Here is a 25126-nt window from a genome sequence, read left to right as displayed (position 1 = left end):
ACCTCCCCAGGTCTCCGTTCCTCCGCGCAGACCTGCCGACGTTTGGGGAGGTTTGGGCGCCTCCCCAAACGTCGGCAGGTCTGCGCGGAGGAACGGAGACCTGGGGAGGTTTGGGGAAGCGCCCAAACCACCCCAAACGTCAGCAGGTCTGCGCGGAGGAACGGAGACCTGGGGAGGTTTGGGGAGGCGCCCAAACCTCCCCAAACGTCGGCAGGAGGAACGGAGACCTGCCGACGTTTGGGGAGGTGCCCAAACCTCCCCAAACGTCGGCAGGTCTGCGCGGAGGAACAGAGACCTGGGGAGGTTTGGGGAGGCGCCCAAACCTCCCAAAACGTCGGCAGGAGGAACGGAGACCTGCCGACGTTTGGGGAGGTTTGGGGAGGCGCCCAAACCTCCCCAAACGTCGGCAGGTCTGCGCGGAGGAACGGAGACCTGCCGACGTTTGGGGAGGTTTGGGGAGGCGCCCAAACCTCCCCAAACGTCGGCAGGACTCCGTTCCTCCGCGCCCTGCCTGCCTGCTTCTTTCCGCAGCGGAAAGAAGCAGGCAGGCAGGGCGCGAAGGTCCGGAGACCTGCCGACGTTTGGGGAGGTTTGGGGAGGTGCGCGCGCACCTCCCCAAACCTCCCCAAACTTCGGCAGGTCTCCGGACGGCGGCGGCTTGGGAGAGGTGCGCGCGATCCTGGAAGCACCGAAGCCTCGGCCGCGCGCAAGTCCTCGGTAAGCTCCGGGCGGTCACTTGCTTCGCGTCTCCTGAGGGAAGGGGGGGCGACTGGAGCGGGCGTGTTTCCTCGCCTGCTGGGCGCCGCGATTTGCCCGGGGAACGCGTGGGCCCCGAATGGCAGCGTGGAGCGAGGAAGCGGACAGCCAGGGCTTCCCCGAGAGCCGCGGCCACACAGGGTATTCCTGTGTATTCAGGCTTGCAAAATGGCGGATCGAGCCTCTGCTGGCGGCAGAGGCTTGCAGAACGGCAGATAGGCTTATACTCGAGTCAATAACTTTTTCCAGTTTTTGGGAGTGAAATTGGGGGGTCTCGGCTTATACTCGAGTTGGCTTATACTCAAGTATATACGGTATTTTGAAATTCTGTGTAGGAGTTTCACATAAGTTAAAGTAAGAAAGCCTCAGACTCACAGCCCCAAATATTTTGTGTATTCAAATGTCTACAAATAAGCATCTATAAGTAGTTGCTCACATACAGGTGTTCTGTGATCTGCCACAATTGGGACCCTTCCTTGCCTACCCTGCTGAACATGTGAATCTGAGCAGCCAGGGTGACCTATCTTGTAACTTGTAATGAGGCTTGTATGACCATTTTTTAAACCATATGAAGCCTCTTCATGTGATACAAGAAATATTCTGTATTGACACATTCATCAATCTTTATACAAAAAATATTATAATGGGTTGAACCAAACTGGTACATCTATAGCATGTTATTATGAAGCACTTATTCATATAATCATCTTTACTTCAACCATCACTCAGTTCCACCTTTTTCAAGAGCAATATGCATACAAAGACAACTAAGGCAGAGAAAGTATCAGAGACAATAAATATAGCTGAATTGCTTAAATATTCACCATACAGTTCACATGCTATTTTTCATATTTACAAAGGTTCAGTTCTGTTGAAAGTCAAAAAATAAGCATGAATTTCACCTACCTTTAAGTAGTTTTTAAAAACTTTAGCATCAGGCTGCTGAAGTGCTTGACAGAACTCCTATATGAAAAAAATAATCAAGAATTCTAAATGAGAAAAATACATACTTGAAAATTACCCAATCTGTTGCAATCTTACTTTTTTCAAGAACCAGTATTGATTAGATGCCTCTGCTTGCTATGACAGTACCTCTAATACTAGATGTAAAATATAACCAATTCTCTATCATCTAATTCAGGGGTGTCAAACTGCCAGCCCACGGGCCAGACGAGTCATCCAGAAACCGCACCCACTCCACTACTGGCAATGGCAAAACAATCCCGATAAGTCTTGTGATGTCATGTGACGTCGCGAGTTTGAAATGTCTAATTGGTAATCCTAGCAGGCAAGAATACACTATCCATATACCAATTAGCTCCATGAGAGGAGACAGAAGACAAAAATCTGGATTCAAGTCACTGAACCAGGGTCAACCAGGATCAGTAATGTATTACAATTTTTCATGTAATTTGGTTATCTATTTGGACAGTTAGTATTGATTCCTTAAAAACTCAGATTAATACGCTGTTCCAAAGACCAATAACCTGCTTGCAATTACTTGAGCCAATACTTCCAGAATGAAAAACTGTAAGACTTTTAAATTTTAAACTAAATCAGCTTCAGAATATATCCGTCTACTGCCAAGGCCACATGTACTGGATTAAAAAACCCTCTAACCTGTATTATTTCAGGGGCTACTTGCAATGAAGGAAGATATTCCTGTTGCAAATACTGGATACATTCAAGCCCCTAGAAAAAAATATACATAGGTGTTTTGACAGTGATTAGATATTTTATTATTTCAAATATGCTCCATTTTATTTGATTACAACATGTTGACAAAATTACAGATCAAGACTAATGCCAATCAAGACTGAAGACTATAAAAAAATTAAAAAGACATTTCAGTCACTTTTAATCATTGTGACAGATTGAAAATTTACCATTTTTAATATAAAAATTCTAAAGAGATATTCTGACAAAAAAGCGCTCCTTGCAATTATATGTGGTACCATTCAGCAATTCTGACATGATAAAGAAAATTCACTAGTTCTGCAATCAGCCATTATGCAAATTAAGCTTAAACAAGCAGGCACTGAGTATGAGTAATTTATTTCATTAAGCTACATTGAGGAAGTACAATTGGGTTCCTCCGAAAATAAGACCTATCCTGAAAATAAGCCCTAGCTTGATTTTTATACGTGCACCCAATATAAGGCCTACCCCCAAAATAAGCCCTAGTTTTGGGGTAAGGCACAAGCATAAAAATCAAACTAGGGTGGGGATGGGTAGCTGGAGGTGCCCCACATGCCCGGCACCCACTTACCTTAGGACCGCTGCAGCCAGGTCTCCCAGGCACCAACACCTGTTGCGCTGCTGCTTGAGTTCTTTTCGAACTGCTTGTGGCCACACGCCACATTGCGCCACTGCCAGTTGTGGCAGGAGGCCATGAGGCTCATCACGCCGATCACACTGCTGGCGCCAGTTGCAGAAGGCCGCATGGCTCATTATGCCGATTGTGCCAGTGCCACCGCTCACGGCAGGAGCTTGCGAGGCTGGTTGTGCCCATCACGATGCACCACATGGCTGCAGAAGAATTCGGGCAGTGGCACAACAGGTGTGAGGGCATGGAAGGCCTGGCTGCGACGGTTCTAAGGTAAGACATTCCTAGAAAATAAGACCTGCTGCCTCTTTTGGAGGCAAAAATATATATAAGACCAGCCGGGTCTTATTTTCAGAGAAACACAGGTTTCACTTTGCTATCTGGTTTTCTGATGGTGCTATTTCTAGAACAAAATTGGAAATTAAAATGGAGGAAAACTGTCAAAATATGTTATCCAAAATTCCTCAGTAAGACAAGTTTCAAATAAAATATTATTTTCAGGTTCCTTACCCTTTTGACATGAATTGTTTTTAATGTCACTGCACATTCTGATAAAGCCTATTAAAACAAAACAAAGGGATTTCAATTCAAATATTTGAATATTACAGTATAATGTTTGTAATTTAAGTTTTATGTGAAAAAGGGCATGTTCAACTTTAAAAGATCTAAGCTGTTTAACAACCTTGTGTGTTAAGTGTTTCTATGGCAGCCATCTGTTTCATCTATTCAGATGGAAATTCTACCATTATTATAAAGTCTTCCAGACAAAGGATTTTTTAGGTGTTTGAAGCCATGCTTTGGAGTGGAAATGTAATTTCCATGTATCATGAATATCTTTTGAAGTTAAAGTCCAACACTTTTTGAGCAGGGTTTAGTCTACACAGAAACCCTGGTGAGATCCAAATCCCAAACATGGCAGTTTGAAATTCAGCAGAAATCCTGTCTACGTGTCATAGAAACAGTATTTTAATGCTACTAAGTAGTTGTGAATATAACTCATACACAAAAAATCTGGAAACCTACTGAGATAACTCTTTAAGGTTTTACATTTGAGCAGAATTCAGAGGTTATGAAAATTGACTGCTATATTTTTCTGGGCAACAAATGTTATCCAAGATTCCTAGTTTTCATTTAACTCCAGGTAAATCACCAGTAAATAGCATAAACACATTCAGCAATTTCTCAATAAAATCATATGATAGAATACCTACCAATACTGTCTGTGCATCTGCTAAGTCAAATGTTTGTTTCAAAGGTGCTAAGAAACATGCAGGAACAATATGTTTATAGACAAAGTCAGCAAAACCAACAGGTCCATCTTTGCCTCCTAAAAAAATACGAGTGTTCTAATCAATTCCTTCATCCACTATTTAGTAAATAGGCTTGCAATAATGCATTATTACATCAACCTACTATCAACCTACTATCAAATACGCTCATCTGAATGCACACAGTAAAAATGCATTCAGTTTAAACCATTAAAATATGAATGGAGGCTTACCCCAAAGTTCCACCAATTTTGAAAGAATGATAAAGCAAGTTTTCTGAGCAATAGGATCGGGATAGTCAACTGCTCCTTGGATGATTGTGAACAGCACGTGCTCCACATTGTCTGCACCTAGAAACAAGAGAGACAATAGAATTTAGTAATACGTAATTAATTCTTCTGAATCATAAAGTTATTTACAAAGACAGAGATGTTTTCTACATATAAATGGATGCAAAATGTCCATAAATAAATTTAAGAACTATTTCATTAAATAGTTCAGTTCAATCCTGTTCTGAATTATTCATGGTGCTGTATCATCCAGGGCTTGGTTCTCTTTTAATCTTAATCATATAGTGCTTCCAGAATTAAAAGTCCTAATTTTCAGCCTTATTCAAATAATAAACTTACATTTTGGGATAATTCTGGTTTGAAAACTGCAGATAAATCTTTTTTATATAAATATTCATGGGTCATAAAGTACAAAGAATATTAAATATACCTCTGGATGCAGTGGCTCAGTGGTTAAGGATGGTGTGGTGACTCAGCAGTTAAGACCTCCTAGCAGTTTGAAAGCATGCAAATGTGAGTAGATAAATAGGTACCACTTCAATTGGAAGGTAACAGCGCTCCGTGATGTCATGCTGGACATATGACCACAAAAATCTCTTTGGACAGCACTAACTCAATGGCCTTGAAACGGAGATGAGCACTGCCCCCTTATAGCTAGCAACAACTAGTGGAATAAAATCTGCAGGGACTTCTTTACCTTTTACTTTATTATTTTAAGATGATGTTAATTCAATGCATTTTTGTTCATTGGACACATCAATGAATGTTTAAAAAGGAGTGGTTGTCATCTTCATATGCAGCAAGTGTAAAAATATGGAGGAAATAAAAACCTAAAATAACAGGACTAGCTACTGGGTTACATGAAAAAAATATGTAACATGGTTTTGGGAAAAGTAAGGTAAAGGTAAAGGTTCCCCCGCACATGCATGCTAGTCGTTTCCGACTCTAGGGGCCGGTGCTCATCTCCGTTTCAAAGCCGAAGAGCCAGCGCTTGTCCGAGGACGTCTCCGTGGTCACGTGGCCGGCATGACTAGACGCCAAAGGCGCATGGAACGCTGTTACCTTCCCACCGCAGTGGTCCCTATTTTTCTACTTGCATTTTTACATGCTTTCGAACTGCTAGGTTGGCAGAAGCTGGGACGAGTAACAGGCGCTCACTCTGCTACACGGCATTCGGGATTCGACCCGCCAAACTGCCGACCTTCCGATCGACAAGCTCAGCGTCCTAACCCACTGAGCCACTGCGTCCCTTCTTGGGAAAAGTAGTACAATTTAAAGATACTGTATGAAAATAATTTTGATTATACTCTTCAACTTTGGAATGATATCAATATATGAAGAATTATGTAGGTGATAAGCATGTAGAGTTTTACAGTATATCTTTTATGATGGAAACAACATCACTCTAGATTTGCAGTTTTGAGACTACTTTTTGCCTGGAAACCGGTTTTCTGATCTTAATGGATCAACATTATTCCATAGCAACAATGTTAAATAGCATTCTTAAAAACATATGCCTTTAAAATCTATTTATACACACACAGTTTTCCACCACTCTTTCCTCTCTGCACGTTAAAAAATAAAAATAACAATCCCTAAAGTCTATTTAAAAAAGGATATATGTTTTATAGTAAAAAAAAGTCATTTGCAATCTAGCAATACAAAAGGCCATAAATGTAAATATATTTATTTTGAGGAAACTGCCATTCACAAAATGTGCCGCCTAACAAAGAAAATGAATGAGTAGGGCATTCCCCATCCCTAGTTTTCTAATTTTATTATAATTAAAGTTTGAAAACAGGCTCTCATCTTACCCTGATTTGCTATGACTTCACTCATTCCACTGCCAGTGACTGTTTGTAGAAAGGCAAAGTAACTTCTTCGCAACATTTGCTTTTCTAAAGCAGCAGATTGGTCGTTATCTTCAGCAGGCTGGTGCAAGACTTCAAAAATAGCATGCAGTAATGGCATAAACATTTGCTGAAGAAATGGAGAGACCTGGGTCTATAGATATGAAAAATATGGCTAATTAAGTTTATGATGAATAAATACATAATACAATAATAAAAATGGAAAAAGTTATAAAAACAGTCTGTAACTGCTCCACAAAATTAAGTTCAGCTGTAACTTCATGGCTTGTATTAACTTTGTATTCCTTAATCATTTCCTATTTGTGCATTAACATTATATTATTATAACCAGGCTAAGATGGAAACAATGTGGTTTGTCTGCACCCTGGACCACTAACAGCATGGTTTAAAGTGTTATGACCCAGGTGGTTAATGCAAGGCAGGTCTAAAGAGTTCTTTATTTCTCTTAAAAGTTCCCGCCAATGTCCCTTCAACAACCAGTAAGGCTCCACTCTCATGCTGCCTTGAAGGCAGCCACCCTTATAGTTCCCCAAACAACAGCCCCTATAGTACCAAGAAAGTCCACAGAGTAGGAGCACGCTCACATGGCAAGGTCTAGAGTTCCAAGTCCAATCCAGCAGGCAGGGTCCAGGCACAATACAAGGGCAGTCCTCAGGACAAGAAACAAATCCCAGAAAAGAAGCATTTCCAAAGCCCCAGTGAAGCAAAGACCAAATGTAGCCACCAGAGAAGGGCGAGGTCCAAAACAAAATGCAAAAAGCAATCTTCCAAGCAAGGCAAGGCAAAGAGCAACAGGCACGAGTAAAAACCAGGCGAGTGTAAACCAAAGTAAACAATTGTTCCTAGCAAAGACTAGCTCCCCACAGCTACTCCCCTCCAGGTGTCCCTTGTGAGGAGGGGTGGGCGACCTCCTCCCGAGTAGCCTTGCAGCCTTTCTTTGGGCTTGCCTACATTCCACTCTCCTGGCCCTTGGAGGGAGTGAAGCAGGAAGCTGTTCCTGTCAGAGACTGGCTGCCTATCAGCACTACTGCCAGTCAGCAGCCAATCCTGGGTCTGTACAGGCAAGCAGCTCTCCGTCTGGTCAACCACATCCAATGCCTGAGGGGGTCGGGACAGCATCGTCCTCAGTCTCTGGCCTGCCTTCCCTGTTGGATGTTCCCCGCTCCAACTCTTCCTCCTCCTCCTCCTCCTTCTCCTCCTCCTCCTCCTCCTCCTCCAAACCAGCCTCTGAGGGGTCCATGACATGGAGAGAAGGGCGGTATATAAATCAAATAAATAAATAAATTAAATAAGTGGTTTCAGTCTCCAATGTGGAGGTGTTGCTAGATACTCATGAACTATTTGTTTCTCATTTAGTCTCAACAGCAACAAATGGTGAATTCAGAATAGAAGTTTAGTATTTTGATAATATATGAAGGTCAGGTGCCATATATGCCTTGCATTCTAGGTTTTGGCAATTTTTCTTTTAGGATTACTTTAATAATATTAGTATATAAAATGAATGTTTTGTAACTAGCTGCGACCAACATAATAACCATTTTTTAAAATGGATTTTCCTCAGAGCAGCTATTTTATTAAATTTGTAGATACAAAAAAGACGAGACATTTAAGATAGACTCTTACCTTAAACTTTGCTGTGATCTGATTTATGAGGGGAATAAATTCTTGAAGATCTTTTGCTTCACAATCCTTGAGCATATGTTCAGAGGCTGAAGGAATGAATGGGAGAACTTCTTCCTCTAAACAAATAATCATTCGGTGAAGAAAAGTGCGTACACCACTTCTAAGAACTTCCTTCTGCAAGGGGCAGCTGAGAGCTGGTAGAAATGTTTGTAAGCAGTCCAGATACACTTCTGAGCATCCACATTGTTTAACTGTCTGCTTATTGCTGAAAGCTTTGCTAGTACGACTATGCAAATAAAAAAGATATATTACACCATGGTTTTGGTATGCCATATAAAATAGCTTCCTAGGATGAATAATCTGAAATAAGTTGGATTGTCTTCTTCTTTACACAAATGGTTTATTTCATACAGTAGCAGCAGAGAGATACTCAGCTTGGTCCAGGAGAATATAAATTTCTCTGAACAAGAGGTACTAAAATATCATTGGATTCAGAAGATCTGAACAATTATAGCCTTATTTTATCATTACAATTATAGCCAACATACTCTTCTTGCACAAGAGTTGGAGGTGTGTGATAGCTGTTTAGATCCAGAAACTTTTTGAAAAAATAGATTTCCTAGTTCCATTTCAGCTGGGTTTGGGCATTGCCTTGTTAACCCCAACTGATGATTTTTATCAGACTGATGGAGGACAGTAGCCTTCTTGATTCTTCTGGACCACTCAGTGGCTTTCACTAGATCTATCATAATATCTTTCTGCAGACGTTGTCCAAGCTAAGTGGAGGTAGAATACCTTGAACGGAAGAGCTGAAGTAATAACTAACAATGTAAAAACAAGTTTAGTTCTAACCTGCTATTTTTATGCTGACAACTACACTACTTTTAAATATTTCAAATAGGCTACACAAATCCCACCTTGCAAAGCCTACTGCATGATATAGGCAATCAGCTAATCCCATCTGTCTGTCTTCATCTTGTGCCATCACAAGCTTTTCTAGCAGCACTTTGAATCTCTCCATTAGAGGAGTCAAAAGGTTCCTCATTAATGCCTGCTTGCGTTCCGTAGAGTATTCACTGTTCACAATCAATACTCCTGCAGTCTCATAAATAAAAAGTTGATCATCACTGCTTAATAAAGCCTGGTAACCATTCTCCTGGAACCCAGAAAAAAGAGAAGAGTATTTAACATTAAATATTTTTTCCTAGAATTAGAAAGATTTTCTAATTATTCTGCTTGCTGAGTTCTACAGTCTCCCCAAGTTTTATAACAAAACTCCCAAACCAATCTAAATTGCACACAACACCCAACAGGGGTAGGCAACCTTGGGTCTTTTATGACTCATGGACTTCAACTCCCAGACTGAGCTGACTCAGGAATTCTGGGAGTTGAAGTCCATGAGTCATAAAACAGCAGAGGTTGCCTATCCTTGCCCTGTAACATCTTGCACCAAATGCCGTATGATTGTTGTTAACTAGTGTAGCCATGATTTATTTGAAAATGCTCCCTTATAACTGCATATTCTAATTACAGTAACTTTATTATAGAAATATTACATTTCAATACTCTATTGATGTACTATGGATTGTGGCTATAATCTTGTAAAACTGAGACCAGTTTTAGTCTCTCTCAATACAAACCAAGCATATTATATGTGGCTAATTTGAGATAATGTTCTTACCTGATGAACATATAAATCAAATATATGTATATATTAGAAACCAATATGGAACAGATTAAAATGATGGGCTTGAGGTAGGGAGATCCAGTTTCAAGTCCATTCTTATTTACAGAGCTCATCAGATGATTACAAGACCAATAGGTTGTATTATAGAGATAATACAAGGGCAGATCTCCATGTTTGCCACTTTGTTTTTTCAAAAAAAAAGATCCATTATAAATATATAAATTCTATTAACTATCTCCAATATTTAAGTGGAAATTCAGTAAACTAAACTCTCCCTCCCTCGTTCAGTAGTCCACAAGTCTGCAGTCTTCATTAAAGGCAATACAAAAAACTTACAGGTGGCTGGTTTGCCAACGCAGTGCTGCGGACGCTGGAAAACAAGCTCCGTCTTTCACGTCCGAATTCGTCCCGCTGGGGGACCCTGGAAAGGGTCAAAGAGGGGCGACGAGCAAGGAGGGGACCCTCACTTGATCATGGGAGGGCAGTGGCCCTTCCATTTGATCCAGGGAAGCCCTCCAAACCGGCAGGGGAAAGACCGGCCATAGCAATATGGCTCATCACTAAGCTGCTGACAGCCAAAGTCAAAATCACCACCAAGCACCTTTAAAGCAACACGGATGAAACTGGGTAAGATATGATCTTCTCTTTAAGAATTTAAGTATTTTTTCCTGTAAAAGATGCCCAAAGTATTTTTTTCCCCTGTGAGGAGAGAGGGAAGGGAATTTCTACCCCACCCTCTAAGAAAGGTGGCGACTAACTACCCAGGGGAAACAGAGAAACTATAAGAACAATTCTAATCTAATTGGATGTATATGCTTTTGAAACTTGGGGACTAAAAGTTTTCCTATTCTTACTGGAGACATTTCTTTTTATCTAAAAAAAGAAATAAAGACTTGAAAAACTATCATGAAAATTTTGGACTTAAAAAGCTTTAAACGGCATCGGTGACAACTTGAGGCAAAGTATGGTATTCCAACTTGTTATTGACTAAGAGAGACTTGGCTTGAAGCCCAAACTCCAGAAAAAACTTCTCTGACCTTGACAGCTACCACCTGTGAAAACTCAGCTGCAAAGAAGGAACTTCTGGGCGGCATATCTGGCCTGCTTGAACTATGAATGTAAACTTTTACTGACTTTCAGAGCTATATGTGGGGAATTGCTTTCCTATTTCTTTACATGAGAAGCATATGTTATTATATGAGATGATGGAATACCTTGGACTATAAACTGTTACTTGACAAACAATTTCTACTATAAAGACCACCTATAACACGTGAAATAGATGTTGCATAACTAGCTATAAAAAACTATTTTAACGTTTGCTTCTAAAGATTTCAACTTAACATACTATCAAGAGAATATGGATGAAGATCAGGAAAAAATCCTTTCCATGTTGAAATCAATACACAAAACCATTCTTTCAGCTTGTGACAAGATGCAACATATAGGAACAAGATGCCAGCTGAAATATACAAAGCCAGATCTTGACTACAACCAAAGAACTAACAATGCGGAAAATAACAGAAGTGGAACAACTAAACACTAATACAGAGGACTCAATTGACCAACAGATCCAGCCAACGGAAAAATCAGAAAAGGGAGTGACAACATTGAAAATGGAAAAAACTTTTTTGAAAATCAGAAGAAATTTGAGGAAAAGGAAGAAGAACAGATTGAAAATAAATCTATCAGGACAATTGTGGGAAATTGGAGTAAAAGGGAGGCAATCTAATGAATACAAATCGGCTAGTTCTTCCAAAAAAATGCAACCAAATGGTCTTTCTTATTCCAAATAATATATATAACAACAGAGGGAGAACTATTTGATGATTCAAAAGCATTGACTTGGAAGGTTAGTTGGCAAAGGAAGAAAGCCAGAGTAAGGCTGAAGAAAATAAGGGTTTTGATTTATTAGAGGGGATGTCATATTACTAACTAGAGGGTTGAATATGGTGGAAAATAGATAATTTTTAGAAAATAACATTATAATTGAATAGGTAAGATGTGTAACTAGACTATTAGACTTCGGTATGAAAACGGAAAAAGGGAGAAGTTGAGATGAGGGAAATTTTGGTCACCTAATATAAAATATTGGGAAATCGGTTGAAAATTAGAATTCTGTTTGCCCAATATGAGATAATAGATATTGCCAGAAAAAGAGAGGGAGTATTTGAGCTTTTTAAAATTAGACCTAAATGAAAAAAATTATGTATATTACTGATTTATTGGTTAACCCAGACAATACATATAATGGTTTTGAATTATTAGAGGGGATACTGTATTATTAATTGCTTGTTTTAATAGGGTGGAAAATAGATAATGTTTAGAAAACAGAACAAGACTATATTTAAATAGATGTGTATTTAGAATATTAGATTTTGTTATGAAAAGGGAAAAAGGAAGAAGTTGAGATAAGGGAAACTTTGGTTACCTAAAGCTTGGAAATTATAAATACCAAATGTTAATTTGAATATTGATGGGAAATTAAAGCTTGGGAAGAAAGCAATAACAGGACATTGATTGTATATAAAGATTGAATGCCAACACAATTAAGATATGTATAAGCTAACAATTATTGATAAATGTAACAAAGATGTTTTTACTTAGTTGATAATAATAATAACTGTATTAGCCTAATATGAGATAGTAGATATTAAGGGAAAAAGAGAGGAAATATCTGATGTTGTAACTTGAGATTTATACTAAAGATTTATGTGTTATTGAACTATTGATTAACCCAGTCACCATGTTGCTTTTTAAATACTTAATTGTAAAACTAGAAAACTAATAAGCTGTTACATATAAAAAAAACTTACAGGTGGCGAAAGCTCTAGCAGGTCTTGTATTCTGTTTAATACGTCTTCAATAAAAGGATTCATTTGTTTACTAAAGGATAAGAATGTAAACCACATTACACACTTATAAATACATTAAATAACTCCAATATTAAAATTCAACAATAACCCTATATTAAAGTTTCTCAGTTAGAAATTACAGCACCAATTATGTGATCCTATCTTGTAACCCAATGGCAGAACAAAAGAGACCCAGTATTTACTGAATTGATCATCATATCAAATTAGATTTTCATTAATGTGGAGATAAGAAAACCATGATTTGGAATTATACCACTACAGTATGTATAGATTTTAGAATTATTTATAGTTGTAAAGAAAAGTAAATTATAAATTAATGACTTTAGTCTTTGGAGGTAAAAATCAGTCTTAAAAATTAAGATAAGCTTCTATTATTTGTGCTGGAAAAACATTCTTCTGAATGTATTTAACAGTCTCCTTCGTGTACCAAACCCATCATATTCTATTCAGAATGTTCACTTTTATTAAATGACTTAATTGTCATTAAGCTTACTTGAGGGATTTGACAAATCTGGAAAAAAGGTATGCTATTCTGCTTCGTACTTTTGGATTAGTATGGCGAAGACCTCTGTGATCCAAGAATGCTATCTGCAATTTAAAAGGGAACAATTTAGTGAGTTGAATTTCTAACAAACTAAAAGAGACAAATTGATTACTAAAAGGATCCAATATTTTTCAACTTTTTAATAGAATAAAAGAAATGCCATATTATTGATAATTGCATAAACAAATAGCTATCTAGTATGAACTTACTAAAACATTTGGAATGTGCTGAGGCTCCAGAGAGAAAAATTTTTCATATCTGACCACAGTCTCAAAGAATTCCAGAGTTACTGATGTGTGCTGGTAGGTGCTAATACCTGATGTAACTAACTAAAGAGAAAAGGAAAAGAGAAAAATGACTGAGTCAATTTTGTTAATATAAAAATTGTAACAAATTACACCAATTTTGATTCACACTTACAGTCCGCATCATATCTTGCAAAGCACTAGCTTTTGTATCACCTGTAAAGTGAGCACTATGAGATATTGGAAGAGCTTCAGCTAACATGTACAACAATCTTATTGCTACTTCTACTTCCATAAACGGTTTGTTTTGCCAATTCCTATAAAAAAGAATAGATAGAAAAAAATATGGAATTATAATTTATTAGAATTTGGCTGTATTAAATATACATATAAAAACATAAATGTTTCATCAACAGATAAATTAAGCATTAACAATTAATTTATGGGATTATGAACTATATCAATCTTCTCCAAACCTGTCTTCTATCTTTCGGGCAAACTGTCTCCAAGTCACCAGTTGTTGCTTCTGGTGATAATGGATAATAAAATTTGAAATTTGATTAATTTGGTATAAACTCTATATATTTTATTATAGTATGCACTACAGAATATGAACCATAAAAGAGGGAAGATTATTCAAATATTTTTCATGTGAACAAGAAGAAACTTAATTTGGCATTAATATTATAATAAAATTAATTCTTCCTGTTTGTTTTGTGCAATCCTCTTTCTCCCACATTAAAATTTTGTGCTTGTGTTTTAAATTACCAGGTATTTTTGAAGCTGAAGCTACTTAATTCTTTCCAATTTACTAGCAAGAGCATTTCTTTTTCTTTCTTTCAGATCACAGTGAAGACACAGTGGGAGAAATGTATTGCCTTTAACAAGTTTTTCCCCATTTAGGTTAATTGAATGAATAGTTCCTTAAAAAGGAATTACATGGCAAAAAAACTCTATGAAATCCGTATCTACATTATAGTTCCAGTAATTAGATTTTGGGTACTAAAATGTACTGTGTTTCCCCGAGGGTAAGACACTGTCTTACTTTCTTTTGGGCTCTGAAGTAAGCACAGTGTTTTACTTTTGGGGAGGGCTTACTTTTTGCTGGTACCAGCACCAGTAGGCCGCGAGCAGGCGGGGGTGGGGCGAGGCCTGTGCATGGGGTAGAGAAGCAACGTGGCAGAGCTAGCATGGTGGCAAACCAGTTGCTGCCCTCCCCGCCAGACACCTACCGAAGCCACGTAGGGTAAGGTTGCCGCACCCGCCCAGAGGCCCTCACCTCCTCCAAGTGTTTTTTTTTAGTAACTTGCCTTTGAGCTGCATTCCGTTTCTCAATTCACTTCTCAGCCTTCGCCGCATGTTTGTGGGACTATCAGTAAAAAAAGAAAAAAGTTCCATCAGACTAACTTCTCGCAAGATTTCAAGAAGTTTGAAAGTCTGATGGAACTTTTTTTTTACCGATAATCCTACAAGATTGCGAAGTTGGAATTGACTGACCATTTTTCCCCCCAAAAAAACCTTCCTTTCCCTGCACATGGCAGCAGCGGATCGCAAAGGTGAAACACCATGGGGCTGGGAGTCAGGTAAGGAAAGAAAGAAAGGCAATTTCTGGGGGGAAGTGAGGATTTCTTTCCTTACCTGCCCCACTTGTTCCGAGGCTGCTTTCTGCTGAGCTGCATTGCTCGTCAATGGCCTGACCGCCCACTTCAGCAGAGAACTTCGCAGCTCTGCCTAGAGAGCCACCAAAGCTGTAACTGAATGGGCAGGTGAGGAGGGAGCTGCCCCACCTTTTCCACTGCCACTTTTGGCTGAGCTGGATTACAGTGGCATTGGGCGCAATGCGTGAGGTGGCAAACAGCCATGTCACGCCAAAGCCAGCTGTTTGCCATCTTCTGCCCAATGCTGCTACCATGAGGCTGTGGAACAAGCCGGGCAGCAGTAAGAAACCAGTATACCAGTTCCTCACCTCCACCTGGCTTGTTCCACAGCCTCATGGCTGTGGCACTGTGTGTGACATGCGAGGGGGCAAATGGCCACGGCCAGCGGCAACGTCACACCAAAACCAGCCATTTGCCACCTTGCTGCCATGAGGCCACGGAACAAGCCGGGATGGAGGTAAGGAACTGGTATAACACATCCCCCCTCCCCCATCAGCTTCACCTCATCACAGAGGCCGTTCATGCAAGCCCTTAAGTAGGGCTTACTTTCAGGGGAGGGATTATATTAAGCCCGCCTCCCAAAAATCAACTGGGCTTACTTTCAGGGGCGGGTTTACTTTCAGGAAAACACGGTAGTCATTACTAATCAGCCAACTGGAAAGCATGTCTTAAGTATCAATGGAAACTGTCACTGAAAAGAAAGGATTTTATTACTGGCAATGAAAACTATCAGAAATTCATTTGAAACTTACTGCAATGTAGTGTTAAAAACTCTGCGAACAGAAACTAATAGTAATTCAGGTGAGACTTGTGCAAGTCTATCTAACAACAGTTTTAGCTGTTTCCGATATTCTACGAACATGGCTTCATCTTCACCCTATAGACGTACATAGTATGAAGAGATTAGTCCCATAATATACTAGCATTTAGATATTACAAGGCATTTCTTGCTAGATGATTAATAAGCATAGCTTAGTAAATCCATTATCCTTGTAGCCTGTAATCTTACTCTCTGTGAAAGTAGTCCTGCTAGATTGCAACTACATAAATGCTTTTGTCTCTCTTGATTCTTGATGACTAGATGGACAAGTCCACACACTTTTATTGACCACATTTTTGGATGTGATTTGTGCGCAAGGCAGGAAAAGACTCATAGTCTCCTGGTTTCCAGCCTGGTACTTTTAACCACTACAGCAAAATGACTGTTGTTGTTCCTGTTCCTTTTATTGTTAATTTAAAACAGGAACTTGATCTCTTGTGCCATGCATGCTAATGACTGGTGGGTATGAAATAGAAGAAGAAGAAGAACCCAAAGGATCAAATATCTCTCATTTCTAAAACATGCCTATGAAAATTATTTAAAATTTTTAGATCAGAATGTTAAAATAATTATCTACATCAAAATTGTTTCTACCTTTGTTAGAAACTTACTAATAAAAAGGTCATACTCTTTTCAAGACTACTGACAAGCATGTTCCAATCTAACTTCCCAAAAGAAAGGTTTACATATTATTGCCTCTAATTCCTGTTATTGGTCTTCATAAGCATTTGACAAGCTTAACAATGTCCTGAAATTCTGATTTTTTTTTAGTGACAAAACTGTAGTACTGAGAGTTTTCTCCGCCAGTGGAAACATACAATGGAAACCGTTCATCCCTATTAATTGTCGTTGGTCGACTGTTGCATTCTTCAGAATCTTGCTGGGACATTGTTTTGTAATGGTCTTTATCTGTCTTGCTGAAAAATCAGTCCATTTTGGACAGGGCTACAATGCTTTGAAAGAATGCTGCTCCATTCTCAGCTCTCTGGAATGACACTGGGAAAGATGAAGCAAGAGCACTAATGAGTCCACTGTCTGTATCCTGAACCTATAATGTGGTTATGTTTTATTTTGGAATAGTGCAGCATAAGTTATAATGGGGTATCTCTGAAAAGTATCCAGATTAATCCAAAACTACAATTTCTGGAGCTAGATGGCTAGGTGGAATAAGAAACAGGCGCCACAAGAACTGAAACTGTCACTGAATTATCTAAATGTGACTTCTAACCTCATTTTCAAAGTTGTACTCTTCATCGTATGTTAATTTTTTCATTACTGCCAGCATAATTGCCTAGAAAGATAAATCAGTGATAAAGTTATCATCTAATATAAGCTTCTACTTATTAAAATAATAAAAGCAGTGAGATTCAATAGAAATAATGCAGAAGTAATGAAATACTGTTAAAGCAATCTCTATGAGCGCTGTTTTATACTGTACCACTATCAATGAAAGAAATAGTAATTTCAAGTGCAAGACATTCAGCTGCATAGAAATCAAAATAACGCTTGCTTCTCTTGTCATAAAAACTATAAAAACTATGACTTGAAGGTTCCCCCCCAATCAGTCATTGTGCTCAACTGGTGATGGAAACAGTGTGAAAGAAAATACCAGTTTTATATTACCTATTAAAATGGCATAACAGCTGCATTTGGAAGAAGGGGTCCTCCTCTAAATTAAAGAACATATAATGATTTCATGACTTGGTAAAAAAAGTTATCTGATAAGAATTTACATAACTTTGGGGATTTCATTTTTTATAATTTAAATTCTTAATGTTAAAATATGTTAATGGTTTCCCATGGCAGATTTATTGAATAGTGAAAAAAAAGATCTTCAAAAAGGTCTTTCATTATTCTTACCTCTACATTAGCTTTTTGTTGTTCTGAAAGCACAGGGAGCTACAAAATAAAAGAAACAAAGCCTAGTTTTGAAATGTCTCGAGCAATGTGCACATATTAATGCTGAAAGGATTGAGAAAAATGGGACTTTTCAGAATGCAAAATTTCATAAATGTACCTGTTTCAATATGTGCAGATAATCATAACAAAATCCTATTATATTTGAAGATATATCATCATCTTCATGAATCAAAAGTTTTAACATTAGAGCCACTTTTGCTTCAATTGCTTGCAGAGTATCTTGAGCATTCTTCAAATCTCCAATCTTCACAAGCTTAGACCAGCTAGCTATCAATGCCTGCCCCATTCCATTTATCAGTTTAGAGAATCTAGCTAGAAAGTCTACATCTTCTTCCTGTAAAGGTTAAACATTAATTAAACACTTTAAAAGAAAAATAAACAACTTGAGTCACAAATTATATCCCTGTAAAAATTAAAATTTCCATGATGGATACTGTTATAATAGATTACTAAGGATCAAAATGATCACTTAAGACAGCAATACTTGTTGCACTTACTAGATGAAATGGCAATAAATAAAATCTGTTAGCATTATTATTTTCCAAAAGACTACTTTCAAAAATCAAGTTTTATAATGATGTTAGTGGCTGTGGCCTGGATTTACAGTACTCCCAATTCTTTTACACATTGAATACTTTTTACCCACATATACACAAAACCCATGTCAGCATGTGGAAACGGAAAAATGTAAACATCTTCCCTACCCAAATCTGCTCAGCTGACAAACTTAATTATACAGTATGGAGAAACTAGACGGAGTATTGTACACTGAAGCTGGATAATGGGAGCCTTATCACAGATGAAAAGAAATAAGCAGAGTTAAACTACTGGGGTAGCTACCATAAAATGCAGTTTAGAACAAACAAGATAAATGACTTTTACAAGTACTGAAAACATGAACAGTCATACAAATCATAATAATATAACATTTCTTTCACTAAAAATAACTAACCTGATCAACTATAAATAGGCCAGCAGACTGCAAAACGTGACACAAAGTTTCTACCAACTTAGTTTTATCAATTGGATCCATTCCCTTATTTACAATTTCAAACAAGCAGTCACATGCTTCCTCTCGTAAAACTTCTATGGACATGTGACCTAGCAGCATATTTATAAACCTAAAAAAAAGACAAAAAATTTGCTTTGTGGATAAAAACAGAAATTAACAGTAAATTTTACATTATCAGCCTATATATATATATATATATATATATATATATATATATATATATATATATATATATATATTGTTGTTGTTGTTAGCTGCGAAGTCGTGTCCGACCCATCGCGACCCTATGGACAACATTCCTCCAGGCCTTCCTGTCCTCTACCATCTTCTGGAGTCCATTTAAGCTCACGCCTACTGCTTCAGTGACTCCATCCAGCCACCTCATTCTCTGTCGTCCCCTTCTTCTATTGCCCTCGATCTTCCCCAGCATTAGGCTCTTCTCCAGGGAGTCCTTCCTTCTCATTAGGTGGCCAAAGTACTTGAGTTTTAGCTTCAGGATCTGGCCTTCTAAAGAGCAGTCAGGATTGATCTCCTCTAGGACTGACCGGTTTGATCGCATTGCAGTCCAAGGGACTCGCAGGAGTCTTCTCCAGCACCACAGTTCAAAGGCCTCAATTCTTTGGTGCTCAGCCTTTCTTATGGTCCAACTTTCACTACCATACATTGCAACTGGAAAGACCATAGCCTTGACTATACGCACTTTTGTTGACAGGGTGATGTCTCTGCTTTTTAGTGTGCTGTCTAGATTTGCCATGGCTTTCCTCCCCAGGAGCAAGCGTCTTTTAATTTCTTGGCTACAGTCCCCATCTGCAGTGATCTTGGAGCCCAGGAAAATAAAATCTGTCACTACCTCCATTTCTTCCCCATCTATTTGCCAGGAATTGAGAGGGCCAGATGCCATGATCTTGGTTTTCTTAATGTCAAGTTTCAACCCAAGTTTTGCACTCTCCTTCTTCACCTGCAACAAGAGGATCTTTAGTTCTTCTTCACTTTCTGCCATTAGAGTGGTATCATCTGCGTATCTTAGGTTGTTGATATTTCTTCCGGCAATCTTAATTCCAACTTTTGATTCATCTAGCCCTGCCTTTCTCATGATGTGCTCTGCATATAAGTTAAATAGGCAGGGCGACAGTATACAGCCTTGCCGGACTCCTTTCCCAATTTTGAACCAATCAGTGGTTCCGTGTCCAGTTCTCACTGTTGCTTCTTGACCCGCATATAGGTTTCTCAAGAGACCAATAAGATGGTCTGGTACTCCCATCTCTTTAAGAACTTGCCACAGTTTGTTATGATCCACACAATCAAAGGCTTTAGCATAGTCAATGAAGCAGAAGTAGATGTTTTTCTGGAACTCCCTAGCTTTCTCCATGATCCAGCGTATGTTGGCAATTTGATCTCTAGTTCTCTGCCTCTTCGAAATCCTGCCTGCACTTCTGGTAGTTCTCGATCCACATACTGCTGAAGTCTAGCTTGTAGGATTGTTTTTGTAGATTTATATATATTAAATTATATATATATTTATATATATTAAATTAAATTTACAATAATTCTATTTTAACTTTACATCTGTGTCAATTTATGCTATTTGCATAATAGCATGCAAATAACATAAAATGATATAATTATAGGAGTGTTGTAAATTACCACAATGAGATACTGCTATATTTAACAGATATTCAGAAATAATAGACACAGTCTACCCACAAATAGCACTTTAAAATTAGGTTTCACTATATTTGCAAAAAGTATAGGACACGGTGGCTCAGTGGGTTAGGACGCTGAGCTTGTCAATCAGAAGGTTGGCAGTTTGGCGGGTCGAATCCTGAGTGCCACGTAACAGAGTGAGTGCCTATTACGCGTCCCAACTTCTGCCAACCTAGCAGTTCGAAAGCACGTAAAAATGCAAGTAGAAAAATAGGGACCACTACGGTGGGAAGGTAACAGCGTTCCGTGCACCTTTGGCGTCTAGTCATGCCAGCCATATGACCACGGAGACGTCCTCGGACAAGCGCTGGCTCTTCGGCTTTGAAACGGAGATGAGCACCGGCCCCTAGAGTTGGAAACGACTAGTACGCATGTGCGGGGGAACCTTTACCTTTTTTATATTTGCAAAACAGTTAATTATTTTTAAAGTGGCTAATTTTTCAAACAATTACAAAAAAGGTTTATTTTTTAATAGTGGTTACCCTAAAAATTCACTAGTTTTATCACACAGTAAGTTCATTAGTGAATGAATAAGAGCATTACCTTTCATTTGCAATTAGACTCAAATCTATCCAAGAGACATATGCTCCAACTACTTCAAGGCACTGACACGTCAATTCTGAATTTGTATACTGATATGTTTGCAAGATTTGATACCATGATTCAACCAAGCTTGGAATGCATTGCTCCCTCATAGTATCCTTTATTAGAGTATTTCTGCGAGCCTCCTATAGGTATAATAAGGATGTTAATCTTCAGTAGTAAAGACTGAGGTGCCTGTTTCTGTTTTTTGAAAATTGAAAACATTGGGGCAGTTAATAGTTAGCAGTAACCTAATATTCATCATAAAATGCATCTATGTGGTTGATGTCTCTTCATCACTACTGTGTAATTTCAAATGTTTAGTATTTATCTCCAACTTTGTATCACATGTTCCATTAATTGCTAAGCACATTGATTTGTGCTTAGAGTGTAAGCCGCCCTGAGTCTTCAGAGAAGGGCGGGATATAAATGGGATTAAAATAAATAAACAAATAAATAAATAAATGTTTTAAAAAAATCACATATTAGGGATGAAATGCATCTAAAAAAAATTCTAATAGTGGTCTGTGCATGTAAAAGAGAGGAAGTCTAAAGGTCCCTGCTTTGGGCCTCATACCAAACACATAGGCTTGAGTCTCTCTCCCAGTGTGGCCTTACCCAAAGCAGCATTGCCGGGATAGATTATCAAGGAGCTGTGGTGTTGATTGGTTAACTGTACTCCCAGCCCCAACAATCTTCCCATTCCTTCTCCACCATACTCTATGCAATTAAATATCTCTTACTTTTTTCTTTAACTGCCTGCCCTGCTTGCAGCTGGGATTTTTATATTCTACCTTAATGCATGCCTCCATGTTTCTGAATATCTTTCTCTCCTTGCTTTGCTCCTCTGCTTTCTCTTGCCTTCTAATTTTAATTTTTAACTCTGACACATTTCACCACCCTGTGCTTACCAATCTTTTTTTCTCTTGCTGCTGCAATCTGTACATCTCTATGTATTATTTTTGTCTGATAGTATATGTATACATTACCTTCTACTTTAGAGCATGTTGGGTAGGAGTATCCATCTATGTATTATATTATGTTTGACAGCTACAGTCAATGGTGAATCTAAGTGAATTAGTTTGTCTTTCTGCCCCTTCTCTTGTATGCCCATTTATTTAAGTACTTTTTACTTTATTGCACTGGGTATATTTTTTGTTTTTATTTCTTTTTGTGGAAAGGTGTTACATTTTACTACATGTGACAATGTATGTGTAGCTCTGTGTGGCTGAATTGCAGAATGTTTAATTTTTTGCATCATTTCTTTTTTATTTATTTAATCTAATCAATATGTACAGTTGCAAGAAAAAGTATGTGAACCCTTTGGGATTACGTGGAGTTTTGCATGAATTGGCCATAAAATGCGCTCTAAACGTCATGTATGTCACAACAATAGAAAAACACAGTCTGCTTAAAATAATACTACACAAACATTAGCTGTTGTCATGTTTTAATTGAACATAAGATGGAAACATTCACAGTGCAGGGTGGAAAAAGTATGTGAACCCCTAGCCTAATGACTTCTCCAAGAGCTAATTGGAGCCAGGAGTGAGCCAACCTTGACCCCAATCAGTGTGATGATATTGGATGTGTTGCTGACAGCTGTCCTGCCCTTTAAAAACACACACCTGTTTTGGGTTTACTGGTCTCAAGAAGCACTGTCTGATGTGAACCATGCCTCACAGAAAAGAGCTCTCAGAAAACCTACGATCAAGAATTGTTGGCTTGCATGAAGCTGGAAAGGGTTACAAAAGTATCTCCAAAAGCCTTGATGTTCATGTGTCCACAGTAAGACAGACTGTCTACAAACGGAGAAAGTTTAGCACTGTTGCTACTCTCCCTAGGCGTGGTCGTCCTGTAAAAATGACTGCAAGAGCACAGCGCATAATGCTTAATGAGGTGAAGAAGAATCCTAGAGTGTCAGCTAAAGACCTACAGAAATCTCTGGCACATGCTAACATTTTTGTTGACACATCTACAATAAGGAAAACATTAAACAAGAATGGAGTACATGGGAGGATACCACGGAGGAAGCCATTGCTGTCCAAAAAAAATATTGCAGCACGTTTGAAGTTTGCAAAAGAGCACCTGGATGTTCCACAGCACTACTGGCAAAATATACTGTGGACAGATGAAACCAAAATTGACTTGTTTGGGAAAAACACACAACACTATGTGTGGAGAAAAAAAGGCACAGCACACCAACATCAAAACCTCATCCCCACTGTAAAATATGGCGGAGGGAGCATCATGGTTTGGGGCTGCTTTGCTGCCTCAGGGCCTGGACGGATTGTTGTCATTGATGGGAAAATGAATTCCAGAGTTTATCAGGACATTTTGCCGAAAATGTACGACCATCTGTCCGCCAACTGAAGCTCCGCAAAGGATGGGTGATGCAACAGGACAATGACCCAAAGCATACAAGTAATTCAACAAAACAATGGCTTCAACAGAACAGAATACGCCTTCTGGAGTGGCCCAGAGTCTTGACCTCAACCTGATTGAAATGCTGTGGCATGACCTTAAGAGAGCGATTCACACCAGACATCCCAAGAATATTGCTACACTGAAACAGTTTTGTGAAGAGGAGTGGTCCAAAATTACTCCAGATCGTTGTGCAGTTCTGATCTGCAACTACAGGAAACGTTTGGTTGAGGTTATTGCTGCCAAAGGAGGGTCAACCAGTTATTAAGTCCAAAGATACTTTTTCCACCCTGCACTGTGAATGTTTCCATCTTATGTTCAATTAAAACATGACAACAGCTAATGTTTGTGTAGTATTATTTTAAGCAGACTGTGTTTTTCTATTGTTGTGACTTACATGACGTTTAGAGCGCATTTTATGGCCAATTCATGCAAAACTCCACGTAATCCCAAAGGGTTCACATACTTTTTCTTGCAACTGTATGCTAACTTACCTAATATTAAACAACTTATATATTAAAAAACATGGAGTTTCTTTGTAATAATAAGTATTATTGTCAATATATGTCAGATATCACTACATCAGGTACAATTGAACTGACTATGGTTCTCGTGTGTCTCCCTACAGAATTATTATAGCAGATGGAATTTAAAGAGGCTTGAATGATTCATAGTTGCATTAGGCAAAATTTCCTCAGAAGTATTTTTAGCAAGTGACTTTAGAAGCTATATCTTCTTCTCTATCCATTGTTAACCTGAAAGACCAATTTGAACTGTGGATGTAGAAACCCTAGTTTCTCAATTTGGTATGACTTGTACAACTGAACCAAGCCTTAACAGCTTCTGTGGTTCAACACATAAAATATTTTTTTCAGTTTCTTGTGTTTTTAAGTGGAAATTAAAACTATCTTTTTCTATAATCTAAAATTTAACAATTACTTCTATTATACATATGACCCTGAGCTCATATTGTTTCACAAACTCTGTTGCAGTTTCTCCCAACCTAATATTCTGCAAGTGTATTGGGACTCAAATTTCTTGAATTCCCCAGCACAAAAATTCTGAAAACATTTCAGGATATCTGGATGGTACCAAGTTGAGACAGACTTTTCTACAGTTTCTAAATATGCCATTTTAAAGACATGGCTTCTAAACATGCCTTGTTTAACAGAACAAGTTAATTATGAAACTGTCAGCAAAAGCCAACTTATTATGTCAAGGTTCTTACATAAAGCTTAAATTAATGGGCACATTTATTTTATAAAAAAGGAACTTACCTCTGAAGTATGAACAACATCCCTATCTACCAGTTCAGCATCAACTGCCATAAGAATTCTGAGATAAAGGTCCACACCTCGAGGATTCAGGCCTACCACAGACAGAATATCAAAGAAAAACTTGGGCCATTTTGTGACATATTCTGTAACAAACAGCAAAGCAAAGACCTGAGCTGCTTTGTTTCGTATAAATGTCTTCTCTGATTGAGAATTCACCATCTGGAAAAAAAATGCATTTTTAAA

The 25126-nt window shown here is 38.4% G+C and overlaps 1 protein-coding gene across 2 annotated transcripts in view; it reads right to left on the bottom strand.

Moving 5' to 3' along the window:
* Nucleotides 1-25126, bottom strand: part of XPOT (exportin for tRNA) — a 52878-nt gene that overhangs the window by 1847 nt on the left and 25905 nt on the right. For both annotated transcript variants that reach the window (XM_083365577.1, XM_083365576.1), the window contains 19 exons: nt 24884-25102; nt 21144-21328; nt 18837-19005; nt 17982-18218; nt 17825-17863; nt 17193-17255; nt 15897-16021; nt 13662-13803; nt 13451-13570; nt 13191-13285; nt 12638-12707; nt 9052-9290; nt 8135-8420; nt 6455-6644; nt 4584-4700; nt 4294-4409; nt 3593-3640; nt 2377-2448; nt 1663-1719 (listed from right to left, as the gene is read on the bottom strand). In XM_083365577.1, the coding sequence (XP_083221703.1) occupies nt 1663-1719; nt 2377-2448; nt 3593-3640; nt 4294-4409; nt 4584-4700; nt 6455-6644; nt 8135-8420; nt 9052-9290; nt 12638-12707; nt 13191-13285; nt 13451-13570; nt 13662-13803; nt 15897-16021; nt 17193-17255; nt 17825-17863; nt 17982-18218; nt 18837-19005; nt 21144-21328; nt 24884-25102 (2589 nt within the window). The remainder of the gene's footprint in view (nt 1-1662; nt 1720-2376; nt 2449-3592; nt 3641-4293; nt 4410-4583; nt 4701-6454; nt 6645-8134; nt 8421-9051; nt 9291-12637; nt 12708-13190; nt 13286-13450; nt 13571-13661; nt 13804-15896; nt 16022-17192; nt 17256-17824; nt 17864-17981; nt 18219-18836; nt 19006-21143; nt 21329-24883; nt 25103-25126) is intronic.

Source organism: Vipera ursinii (assembly GCF_947247035.1).
Source record: "Vipera ursinii genome assembly, chromosome: 6".
Lineage (NCBI taxonomy): Eukaryota > Metazoa > Chordata > Lepidosauria > Squamata > Viperidae > Vipera > Vipera ursinii.
Note: the sequence above shows the minus strand (reverse complement) of the source record. Positions and strands in the feature narration are given on the sequence as shown.